Source organism: Vanessa cardui, chromosome 11 (assembly GCF_905220365.1).
Source record: "Vanessa cardui chromosome 11, ilVanCard2.1, whole genome shotgun sequence".
NCBI classification, from domain to species: Eukaryota; Metazoa; Arthropoda; class Insecta; order Lepidoptera; family Nymphalidae; genus Vanessa; species Vanessa cardui.
Genome location: NC_061133.1, coordinates 2,620,936 through 2,635,200, shown reverse-complemented (window position 1 = coordinate 2,635,200; position 14,265 = coordinate 2,620,936). Strand labels below are relative to the sequence as shown.

Sequence of the window (14,265 nt, the reverse complement as noted above, 5' to 3'; positions counted from 1 at the left end):
AACTTGTATTTCATTAAAGTTACAATTACGGTAAAATTAATGTATCTTTAACTTGCAGTAAATTGTTACCGGCTGATTATAAACACTCGCTCTCGAAAACAAACTTTCTTTTAACCTTTTACAGTCATGTAAAAATTATACGTAGTGACAGACATAAATAAATTCGAAAATTATATAGAATTTGATATAATAGTTAGTATATACTAGTTAAAATAACAATAGTTATCAAAATTTAATTTAGAATATCTCGCTAAAAACTTGGTATATATTTTTATTTATTGTATGATATACTTACATGAGGATCATCCACTAGGTCAGGATCAGATGTATGCGAGCTGGGTCCGGTGGATTGGTGTTTTGAAGACGTTTCGGCATCATATTTAGATATCGAACGCATTTTCCAAAACACCAAAATTAAAAAAAATATTATTATTAAAAACGTTTTTAGTTGAATTTCGAACGTAACATTTTATCACGAGCGTGCTGAAGTTTGGAAGCAGTCGACGGCGGAACGAACCAGGCGCCGGTTTACGAATGGCGAGACCGTGCCCGACAGAGATGGAATACTTTCTGAAAGAGACACGTTATGGTTCATTTGTGTTTCCTCGAACAGTAAGATGCAGTAATGGTACTAAATTTTGAAAGACACTGCTTACGAAAGTTAGCTAACAATGATAAGACAAGTTCACTGGGTAAGGTTACATCGAGTTATTAATGAAGTGCGTCTGAAAAATTACGTAGTATTACGTAACATATTAATTAAAAAAAAATAAAAGTGGTTTAATTGTTATGTTTACATAAATGTGTTTTTAGTGTCATGGAAGGAAACAATTTAATAGATGTATCCCTTATGGATTTCCACTTTAGCATTCATAGAACCTCTATGTGTACGCAGTGCGACGTAATTACGAAACATTAAGTTTTTTTTTTATTATATTTAACACTAAATCTTTCAGAAAGGAATTATCTTCATAAAGTTAAGAACAGAATCAAATTCATAAACCTATTAGCTGACGATTGCTCAATCAGAGGCAATTTTAAGAAAGCGAAAACAGTGAAGCAGGTAGCATTTTTAGTATTTGTACTTGATAGTACGTACCATAGATGGTAAGTAGTACCCATTGTCAACCTTCGTTTGTCGTAATGTAATCCTTTTACGGAGGTGAAGAAAGGCTTACAATAGTTAAACTGAAATAGTTTACATTCATCGAGCCAATTATATTTGTTACTTTAGTTTATTACGAACATTGTAAATGTATTTAAAGTATAATAAAAAAGGTAGGGTTCATATTGTATCAAATCCGCAGCAATAAAATTCTAAAGAATCCTCATGTTATTTGGTCCTCAGAATTCCGATCTGTGTGTCAAAAGATATGAATGTGTGTGTACGCACAAACACGCATGTTTTGACGTAATTTCGTGGGTGTGTATATGTTTACGCGGATTTATATTATTTTTTATGTATATTCCGCGTGTTTATATTATGTAACATATTGAATTGCAAATAGGGCTGTTATGATAGGAAATTCCAACGCCTATAGTCGTTGCCACGGTAAGAATTGTAAACCATACAATACAATATTCCATCACAATTCATATTCACTTACTTCTGATGTTTTACGATTAAGGAATGTAGCTGATCGATGCGTATATCGGGAATTATGATCTGCATTTACATAAGTAAAATTGTGGATGTAGTACTGGATCTTAAAAAGTGTCGTGGATGAGAAAAGTCACTAAAGATGAACAATAAAACTATAAAAACCGAGACATTTCTATTTTAACGTATTGTTTTTTTGGGAGTGGGCATTTGTTTAATTCAATAGCGTAGTCGATGACTAACTATGATCCCATTAAAGATTATCTTAAAGGAAAAACTTGTTGAAAGGATTTTACAACATGCCACGTCATTAAATTATTAACCTTAACGTTATATACATAAGATTCATTTACGCATTTTAATTAAATTGACACATAGATGTATACTTCATTTTCGCATAATAATTATGGAAATTAGATACATATCTTCTCGATACCCATGAACGAGAGGCACATTTATGTGACGTTAAGATTAATTATTTTGTTTAATTACTTTATTTATTATTATTTGAAATGATAATACTATTTGCTACTCCGTGTACTCCGGATTAGTGTTAGTGAGCCAGTGGTGGTTAGGAATAATTAATATTTGTTACAGCGATTGTGACGACTTACTAAGGCTTCTCACTAGATGACAAGTAGTCTTCTGAGTATAATAAGAAACATTCATGGTTATTGTCGCATTTAAGATCGGAATCTAACGAAGGCTATAAATTAAACACTCAAAGCTTATGAATATTTTCTAACATGACACCCTACGCCATTAGGTATTAATTACGTAACATTTTATTCAATTAAATTATACGCCTGTCTTTACAACGAGAAGACTCTTTGATTATGTTTTATTACACACACGAGAAACAACATTTTTGCGGGATCTATTAATATATTATTTCACAACGTTTAAAATGTTCGCATCAGAGAAGAAAAAGAACTAAGTTTATGCGATATAAATACACGGGCTCCCATAACAGGAACATTAAGGACTCAGGCTGAGAACAAGTTTTGTATGTAGCTTATCACTTATTGGGAGACCTGTGTGATAAACGGGCGATTCGAAGACCAAATTGAAATAAAAAAGTGTGGGACGAGATGCATTCTGCCTATACTCTCAACGTTCTATTTTTAAAAGCCCTTAGAAACAACATTCATTGACTTGTTACGTATTTTTTTTAATAAAAAATAGGTTATATATGAATTAATCAAGTGTCATATGTGCTGGATATAATATATAATAGCTTGGTGTCAATATATTTGGAATAGAGCGGATTATATTTGGGGTTTCCTATCCGGATGTGCATTAGTAAGTACCGTAGATTTTTTATGGCATCGGTCATCGGTCGGGTATAAGTGGGTCATCTGATGGTGAGTGGTCACCACTACCCATAAGCATTAGCACCGTATGAAGATTTAACCATATTTTAAATAAAGAATGCATCAACCTTGGGAGCTGAGATGTCATCTTTCAAACCGGAATATAACAATACTAAGTATTGCTGCTATGCAGCAGAATATATGTTGTGGGTGTTACTTACTCGGACAGGTTTGCACAAAGCCCTATCGCCAATAAATGTGCTTAGTATTTATGCTATACTCGGTGGAAGATACCACGCCGTAACTTGCATTATTCGGATGAAATTGAGTCACTTGCCTAACAGTGGGATAGGCTATTATGTCACTTATATATATTTTTCATTTTTGTTTTAATTTTTATCGTGATATAAATCACAAATAAGATACATTTTTTCTAATCCCAATCCTTCTATAACATTGAACCTAACTGAAGTATACTAAACATTTAAAATGTATTGCGATTAGCCTATATTTCAATGGAATTATAGAATTAGTCTCTTATGTGGCCAGTATTAATCCATTCATCCTCTTAACTTAGATTAAAGCCTACTTTATACACACACATACGCAGGCTTTGCACACATGTAAACATTCATATACGTATAGCACCTACAAGAATGCCTCCGTGTTTAAATAAGTTCGTTTTGCGTGCCAACTGCAAAACCATATTCATACAGTGCATGATCTAAGATTTATTATATCTATCAATAATGTATTATAATTTAAATTGTTTGTCAAGAATTCATATGTAATTAAAATAAGTAGCTGTAATGCCAAATTTGCGTATGCCAATAGATGGCATACTGAGTATACATTTGCAAGTAAAATTGCATGCATTACGTGGTATGCACGTCGCATTCTTTTTTTTAGCTTGTGGTTTGTCAGCTCCCACAAACTAACGAAGTCCATTAGTCAAAGCGTTGAATATTGACTTAAAGAAAATAAATACTTTTATTAAACTGAATGTATTATCCATGTACTTATACGATCAGGTTTTATAGATCATACAAAAAAAAATGTTTTTCTATGCTTAACAAGTTTTAACGACAAACATATTAAAATATTGTTTTTTTAAGTATGAAGTTTTTTGTATTAATATTAAATTATACGTACTTATCAGCCGACATTCTGTTTAAATTAAGAAAACATTAAGATAAGCCAATGAGCTAAGAACGAGCGTTAGTACTCGAATATCGGATGCCGTATCGTGAGATCAAGTTGACGAAACAAGTTGCAAACGATCAGTAGCGGTAATCCGATAACTTGACGTTTAAACTATACTGCTACACTGCGCAAAGTATCCTTGATTATTTGGTATAAGTATTTATCAATTATCAGCCAATCGTTATCCAAAACTAGACATACCAAAGAGCAATGATATTCTAATAAACAGATATGCTATACCCATACTAAACAACAGAAAAAAGTGTGCCGCGCCGGGGACCGTTTATTTTACATTTCATTACAAGTAAAAAGGATAGCTTGATAAAAACAATAAGTAAAAGGGATAACTAGATGTTTTTATTACGCAAAACGTATTACTACATAATTATGATGTATTATAACGTATTACTACATAATTATGATGTATTATAACGTATTACTGGCATAATTATGATGAAAACGACTAAAGGCAAACGTCCCAATTAGGACGTTTTCTAGTCCTTCACTTTTTGCGCGTTAATGACATATCTGTTAATTAGAACATCATTGCCATAGAGAGACCGATGAACTGGGCATCTTCGCCCTCCAGTCGAGTTCTGCCACCTTCTTCAGATCATCGTTCCAACTGACTGCCCCTCCCGATTATGGATATCCGCAGTCTCCACTCTAGGACTTATGTGCTCCAATAATATTTTGGTATGATATACGTTATAAAGAAATGTTAGTATAAAATCTTCTGTAAAACCCATTAGTCATAAATAACACATGTTTCGTGCAGTGAAGTCCAGGCAATTAGCCTAGCCTAGAGGCAGCGAGTCTACTAATAGCTTTGAGAACATATTTGTGCTAATGCTCTTTGTAAAAATATTTATCATGTTTGATTTGAGGTTGTAAAATATTTAAAAAAAAACTTATATTTATTTATCGTCAAAGTTAAAATCTACTCGGATCATTTAATTAGCGTATCGCATTGATTTGGAATTATTTAACGCATTCTCGTATTGCTTGGGAGGTCAATAACTTTGACAAAATAAACCAAATCTAAAAGAACATTAATTTTAAAAATTTATATAATTTAATCACCCAATAAATTATCGAAGGAAACGACGATCATTTAAAAAAAAAAAACATTAACACAATCCAAATCTGTGGCCTGGGATCCAAAAGGCACATATCAATAACTCTTACTATTGGAAATGAGCCGAGACGGCCCAGTGGTTAGAAAGCGTGTATTTTAACCACTGATTTGCGGGTTTGGAGGCAAGCAAGCACCGCTGTGTCATTAGCTTAATTACTCGTGCTTAGGGGTGGAGGAAAACGCCATGAGAAAACAATGTGTCAAATTTCAGTGAAATTGCGTCACACGTAATCCACCAACCCGCTTTGGGGTGGTGGAGTAGGCTCCCAACCTTTTCCTAGCCCAGCAGTAAATAAAAACAATTAATACATGGATGTATTATATAACATAAGCACTTATATGTTTTGACAAAAAAGATTTTAAATTAATTCGATAAAATATGGTTTGCATTTTACTCTATAATGCACATTGGACTTTTTGGAACTAAGGCACGGATATATTCGTAATCTTTAAAGTTACATAAAACCATAAAAAAAAGAAAAAGGTTGTCTTTCATCATCATTTACACCAATAACCTGAAGAGTTTTTTTTTAAATATAAACGTGCGTCTCTAGAATTACCTCTCGGATGGAAAATTAGCATTTAACTTTGCATTTCATGAGGAAGGTTATATAGGCTATTGGCAACATGATTTGTTTCATGAAGACAGAACAGGGACAATTCTACTAACACGTAACATATGGTTATGATATTGTCAAATTCGACTAGTATTCACAAAAAATAACCTAAGTTTAATCGTTGCCGAGGGCCAATTTTACTTTTTTTTTATGAAATAGATAGGGGGACGAGCAAATCTTCCATCTGATTTTAAGTGATCCCAACCGCCCATACACATTAGTGTCTTAAGAAATATTATGATTAATATTCTTACATTTCCAATGTCACCGAGAACTTGCAGAACTAAGTTATTATATGATTTTAAATTAACTGGTTATTTTCATTATTATAGTTATTTAATACGGGATATTAACCATGTTTTTTATTTTTATTTGGCTCTACCAAATATTTCGATGTTTCGACATTATCTACGAATGTCTTGTTCAGGAGACTGTAATAAATTATTATGTCACTTGTATTACCTATAGTTTATGTTGCTCACTCACCTTTCCAACCGGAACAATACAATACAAAGTATTGTTGTTTGTCTGTAGAATATCTAATGAGCCCCCACTGCCAAGATAGGTACCCCCCGCACCTATCCTACCTAATAGAAACTGCCACCAAATAAATTATCATTATTTATATTTAAATATAGATACTGATTATATTCCGAACCAACTTCGACGTAACTACAAAATAATGTTTTAACGTGAAGTAGAATTGGCACTCAGGACCATATAATGCAAGGAAACAACTAGTTTAAAAAAAAAACGAATGAAATAATTAAGATGAGTTTTCGTGTAATAAATTTGTGTTTATAATTTTTTTGTGCACTGATATAAGGAAACATGTACATATGTTTCGAATGAAATGAGTGTGAAATGAACATAAGTATCTAACATGCTCTGGAGCAGAATGATATGATAAGCTACGATCATATTACTATTACACTTTAATCAACACCCCTATGGCATGTACACAGAATAGCTAAGAATCGTTATGACGTTTATCGGTGTTTATCTTCCCAGAAAGTGTTAATTTATTCGCTTTATAAGTAATATGTGTATTTCATTTGCATAATCAACTTCTGTAAATGTATGCAAATGTAATTACATTGATATAAATTACTATCTTATTATTTATTTACAGCAAAACCTCCAAATCACATTTTGCCGTCATTATTATTATTAAATATTACAAGTTAATTTAATTTTACTTGTTGGTAGGGCTTTGTGCTAGACTGTCTGGGTAGGTTATCCACTCATCAGTTATTCTTCCGCCTAATAGCAGTACTCAGTATAGTTGGTTCCGGTTTGAAGGGTAAGGGAGCCAGTGTATCTTTGTGCCTGTAGTTACACTGACTCACGCTATATCTATGTACATATAGGACATAACATCTTAGTTCCCAAGGTTGGTGGCACATTGACGATGTAAGGAATAGTTAATATTTTTTACAGCGTCATTGTCTATGGGCGATGGTGACCACTTACCATCAGGTGGCCCATATGCTCGTCCGCCAATCTATACCATAAAAAAAATATCCAAGTCTCGTCCTAGAAATGCCACATGCAAGTCATTTTCTATGGATGGATGGACATCTCGTGGATTTAAATCCTGTTTTGTAAAAATCTAAATACATAAAATCTCCTGACTAATGAATCATCATCGCCGAGCGTAAACTATTAAAGTTACGGCCTTAAAATTTGTTGAGTAGTATCGTTTGATTGAATAAGTGAAGTTCACTATAAGAAGGAATTTACCGTAAAAATAATAAGGAATATACCTTAAAGGGGTGAAACAGGGGTTGAGCGTTTGTATAAAGGTCCGTCATTTTTAAATTTTTCTTCTGATACTGATTAAAAATAAGCAGATAATTATTTAAGTGTCTGCATATTTTAGCCCTAAGGGATGAAGTAGGGATAGAAAGGTTGTATGAAAGTAATTAACTTTTGGAGGTAGAAACATAAAACTTTATTTTAGGGATACTTGACTTATATTTCAAAATTAGAAGATAGGTATTTGAGCGTTTCTGGTTATATATATTTATATATATATATATATATATATATATATTATGGTTATTATGGGGAAAAAAGGGATTGCCATTTCGTCTTAGAGATAGAGTGGAAATTTTGAAATTACATACAATTTTATACTCGGGTTACTGATTAGAAATGAGTAGAGATGTAAGAGAGGACTGTTTTTCAGATGGAAAGTTCGAAATAGCCTGTCTACCAGTGAACTTTACGCGCAGTCTGGTGGATCTAGCCTAAGAAAATTGAACCAAAAATGTTGCTTACAAAGAAATCTCAAATTAACGTCATATTTTTAATTACTCTGTTAAATTATTTATAACAAATTTCCACGTGAGCAAAGTCACGGGCAATGGCTAATCATTCTATATAACTATGTCATCTGGTCATCTAGTTTGTTAGTTTCTGCAAAAGTCAGATATAAAAATATGCAGTTAATATCGAGTATTTGGCCTTAACCATTTTGGCTACAGCCAGAAGTTCGAAAATTACTAATAATTTCATTACCTATTTAATCAAATGAAAATACCCCTTTTTCCAAATGATTATAAGTAATTGAATTCATAAATACGTAACGTTGTTGTGACGAAATCGTGCGGCTACAAACAAATACAAACTTTCAATAAAATGACTGTAACCTATTTGATCGTGACAGCCGTGGAGTCGCAGACTCTTCAACTGTGAAAAACCTTTAAACCTGTCACGCCATATTGTACCATATGGTCGCCAGCTAAGTGTCAGAATGTTGTAAAAAGTTTTAGCCTATTATTGTTTCGTATATCGGATATATGATCTGTGTTTTTAATTCTCTATTGGCGGCTTCCTCACATGAAATTTTACACGGTGTGAACGTATTTCGATCAACGGTTAATGACTTTTTGATGATTGACTAGAAACCAGTACCGACTTTAGTCAATAATGTTTATTTTTTTTAGATAATTTAATACTATACAATATAATTTGTACCGATATACTAATCGGAATCGACCGAGCGAAGTGTTATATTTTTTTATTTAATTAATCATAGGGTTTGTTAGCCTATTTATATTTAGGGGAGGGTTCCTATATTAACATGATTTGACGCACACCTCTACATATATCAAATAAATGAAATATCTATTAAACTACTGGTCAACATTGTTAAATAAGAAAAAATATGAATTATTAAATGAAGGATTAATATTGTATAACAAATTAATATGACGGTTATCTACAAATATTTTGCAGAAGTTTTGAAAAAAAATCTATAAACCTTACTAACAAAGTTTTCGACGACATGATCGTACACAATTTAAACAATTAAAATTATATCGATGTTTTTTATGGGTGTTTATAGGTGGCAAATGGGCAAGACACTCGTCTGGTGGAAAGTGACTACCTCCGCCCTTGGACATCTGCAACACCAAATGCAGTGCCTGCCTTTAAGGAAGGCCTTTTTATGACAATTAGGTTTAAAATTTACGTTAAGATACTTCTTAATCTACTGAATATAGATCAACGTTTATAGTCAGACTTATTTTAATATTATGAATTATGCTGTACATGATAAATAATTTCAATCACATATTTTACAATACAGAATATTAGACAATGACAGAGTATAGCAAGACAAGACTTAGGTACAGTCGGGGTAAGAAAAGGTTCGTCATCTTAAGATCTATTTTCGTGTGCTCGGTATGAGTGATAATCTACTTTACCGATTGAGAATGACATATTGCGTCGCAATTATTTGATGTTTAGATTCAAAAAGTACTTACAGTTTGAGACTTGATAAAGGAATTAATTTGAAAACTGACGAAGGTTTTCTTACTCTGACTGTACATACCTACTTTTAAATAAGAATTGTATTCTTATATAAAAGTAGGTAAGTATATTTCTATACTAAAACTCCGCAGACATTTTTAACTTTGCCTCTTCGTAAATTCAAATCGTTTATAAAAAATACATTGGTAAAAAAGGCGTATTACTCGATACAAGATTTTGTAGATGATAAAAAAGCGTGATATCAATACTTGTTGACTTCCACGCAGGATATGTTAATTTAAATAATTGTATTAACTAACATGACTTTGTATTTTTTAAAGTTGAAAAAGAGTAACTACTGATTTTATTCCCGGTTCTTCTCGGTAGAATCTACTTTCCGAACCGGTGGTAGCTTCACTTAATTTAATTGACAATTCAAAAGTGCTTGTAAAAGCCCACTTGAATAAAGTTTATTTTGATTTGATTTGATTTGATTTGATATAATACTTACCCACCCTTTATACGAGATACATTTTAATACCCTTTTATTGTTTGCCGCGTAATTCGTTTGTATCTAGATAATTTTATAGTAGATGCCATTCTTGATCTCTCAATGGTGTAATGTATCACAGTTCATCAATGTCGTCTCCGAATATACACTAGAAATTAATAATTAATGATATGGATCAATATGACTCTTTACAACAACAGCAACAACAGCCTGTAAATTCCCACTGCTTGGCTAAAGGCCTCCTTTCCCTTTAAGGAGAAGGTTTGGAACATATTCCATCACGCTGTTCCAGTGCGGGTTGGTGGAATACACATGTGGCAGAATTTTTATGAAATTTGTCACATGCAGGTTTCCTCACGATGTTTTCCTTCACCGCTAAGTACGAGATGAATTATAAAGACAAATTAAGCACATGAATCAGCGATGCTTGCCTGGGTTTGAACCCGCAATCATCGGTTAAGATGCACGCGTTCTAACCACTGGGCCATCTCGACTCATACTCTGACCATCTGACTCTTTACTGCATGTAATTATTGTTAAATGACAAAATTTCTGTGAACGTTATGTATGAAGACATCCAGTAGTATATTTAATATCAGGATTGCACATGTGCGTAGAAAGGGCGGGTGGCTAGTATATAATAAACCGGTACTAAAAAAATTATCTCCATGTCCTAAGCCGACGTGAATGTAATTGAAGCCTCACCTCACGTTTTTCTATGTTAATTTATTCCGACGTCTGTATTAAATGAACTGTCAGTGTTTGTTTTATAATTCAAAAAAAAGTTTAAAATAAAAACTGACGTTGATGCTTAATCTATCAATTTAGGTTTTATCTGACGATGAGATGACATTGCTGAACAATTGGACCACTGATTAAATTATCAGGCAATTTTCAATGAACAATACATTATTATAGCTTTACGTATTTATGTTTATAAAAATGTTAGTGTGCGTTTGCGTGTGTGAGTTGTCTACATGTTTGCTTGTTATACAAATTAGATGTAGCATCGGAAAATGCAATTAATTGAAAATAAAAACGATTACTGCCAATTTACACGATCAATAGAAATAGCTCCCTATCGCGCCATTCGACGCTATTCGTCGCTATAGATTCTCGCTCAGTTCAACCCGATAAAACAGTTACTTGCATGTAAATCGACGTGTCAAACAGACGAATGTAATAGGTCAAAACAAGTTATTACGTTTGAGTAAAGATCATATTTACATAAGAAATAAATATTGATAATTTGGGATAGCGTACTCAATTTTGTTACCGATGTTACATCTAAGTTGTGTCTTACTATACATTAAATCAATAGGTAAGTGTATGCTTGAATGAGTGTATTTTTTTAAATTAATAAACCATCACCACGCTGTTTCGAGTTTAATTTTCGCAATAGAATTATAAATAAATTTAACTGGAAATGAATAAGTTTCTAATTGTTGCCTATAAATCATTTCAATGGAAATTATGTCAAGAATATGTAACATAAGATACAAGGCTAAAAATCTTTATGCGGTTTGAATAAATGATCGGAAATTGTTGGTAAATAATGCGGTTCGCCTCATAGGTAAAATTTCTCGTGGTAAGCATATTCAATAAACTATGGTTATATTTAAGTTCTTATCGATTAAATTATTCAAACATATGTATATGGATGTATGGCCTAGTGGTATGATAGGGAGTAACCCTATGAGAGAGAATACGTGGTGTGGAGGCCTCACGTTTCCTGTTTTAAAAGGCTCTAAGAAGATGGTACACGAGTACAAGCTCTGTTACAATAGCTATGAGAGTGGACAGGACTACTTTCGCCTGCTGGAAAGAGCACTGACAAACCACTAGCGGTCAGCCAATCGATCCGTGTCGAAAAGATGATGTTGAGAAGACCGGTCACCGCAGTAGCTTTAGTTGGTTAAAATCTCTCATAACCCGGTTGGTTGGGTTGGGCAAATAAAATATATGGGGTCTTTTTTGTAGAAAAATTCTTAATCGCAGTCTGTAGGCAGATAACATATACAGCCGCAGATCCAGCACTTAATCTCTTTTGGTCGTATCACATTTCCCGACGATCAAATCATCATAATGTGAAATAACATTTAAAAGAAGGCTCCAATAAACTTGAGGAAACATTATGCAATAAGTAAATATGTGCTGATTGCATTTATACCTACTACTATTATAAATGCAGTGCTTCTACAAGTTATTTATTAATAACTACTTAATTTTATAGTAAAACATTTACTCTGCTGTTTTATATTGGTTTGCAAATACAATATAAAACAATAAATCATTTTAGCAATAGGTTTTAAGGCAGCTTATCAGACGAATAAAGTAAGAATTTCTTTTGATCTATGCCAAAGAATGTAACTAAAACCCCAAAGAAATCCCATTGCTAGAAATGCAGACAAAAAAAATTATTATAATAGTGACACTAAAAAACTATTATACTAGTGGAAAAGAAATAAATAATTTTAGCTTCTCTACATGTAGGTACTTGAAAATGTAATGCAAGTTCGTAAAACATTTAATTATTTTGAACCTCGATGGCACGCTACTAATACAATAAACTTCTTAATATAATATTGTTGCTGTCATACGACATTTATAATTCTTTTGTGGGGCAATGTAGGTATATGCTATTATAACAGGATCTCAAAAGTGTTCAATTATTTTTAATTTTTAGGTAATAAAAGGTACCTGAAGAACGTTTGTGTGGTTAATATTCTTATAACATTAACGACTTTATAGGTAAAACGCCTTAGTAATGAAACGATCGCCTCGCGGCCTTATAATTTCGGCTCAACTAAAGGTTGACGGACCTGCTGTTATAATAACAGCATGGAAGATTATTACCACTCCAATCTTTGTTTACTGTGTTCTAACACGCACATCTTAAACCACATCTTGGCTAATAATAACGATTATCAAATCAAAGAAACTTCAGCATTCAAATCAAATTATTTTTTTCTAATGTATGTGATTAAATGTAATCAATCTCGCATTAAGTAACTGTGACTCATTTTTATAAGATATACAACATCGCGAACTAATCTGTAGACATTCTACAGCCACGTCATTATTATTTATATTCTTGTGATTTCATGAACTTAAACTATATTAACAAATTGAAAACATTTTTGAAGTGATAACTACTAATGGGAGGGTATAGCGTTTCGTTACGTAACGCGTTACAGCGCCATTATGTCTGGGGTCCCGTTCTTTTACGCATACGGTAGTGGTAAGCAGGCGCCTCCCTCTCTCAGTCACACAGTAGGCGTATTTCAGACAGTTTAAGTTTTTCACTTCTTTATTTACATCATTAAGTGTAATAAAACTACTAACACAACATTAATTTATGCCACTATATTAATCTTCCAATCGTTACATATATTATTTATCCGCTTATTGTATATAATTATATCCTTTTACCGCCCATCCACGAATCTAGCTTTCTTCTCCTGTGCCATTTTAAAATCCACCGCCTTTTGTTTTCGCGTGCCAGGCAGTACCAGCTCGCCGCACCACATCACGAGAGGAAGTGACGGTAGTCCCACAATACGGTGTCGATAACCGAATCAATAATTATACTAACAAATGTTATTTCGAATAAAAACGTATTTAAAAATTAAAGCCGTACTAAATATTATTATTATTCCAATTCAAATTACATTTAAGTATACTTAAAAAATCATGACATAACGATCAAAATTGTCGACTAATATGCTAGATAAGCAGGTATATCAAACTACCCTTAAATTCCCAAAAACAAATATGTTAACATCCTCGGTCAAATCCACAATGCAATATAGAAAAAGTAAACGGAAATGTGCAAAAGCTGTCTTCGAAGAAGGTGCAAATCAAAGTTGAGGTGCAGAACCAACGGCTCTCCTTTCCCAGCACGTGAGTGAAAGTATTCCTATTTCCCATTGTCGGAAAAAAATAACTCTAACTACCTCATCTAAGGCCTTGAATCCATGGCATCCTGATTTTTTGGCGTGTAGTTGTAGCTACTGAACGAAATGCATACGTGATTCATAGCATGATACACTAACAAATCCTAGGTGATGATTTCACTTTAATGTATGAATATTATATTATGTTATAATATAAAAAATAAAACT

The 14,265-nt window shown here is 32.8% G+C and overlaps 1 protein-coding gene across 1 annotated transcript in view; it reads right to left on the bottom strand.

Annotated features, from left to right (window-relative positions):
• The window catches only part of LOC124533509 (protein scarlet-like), a 28,970-nt gene extending 28,391 nt beyond the window's left edge, over nt 1–579 (bottom strand). The window contains exon 1 of the mRNA XM_047108846.1: nt 296–579. Coding sequence (XP_046964802.1) covers nt 296–397 — 102 coding nt within the window. The 5' untranslated portion in view covers nt 398–579. The remainder of the gene's footprint in view (nt 1–295) is intronic.
• Nucleotides 580–14,265: the final 13,686 nt, after the last annotated feature.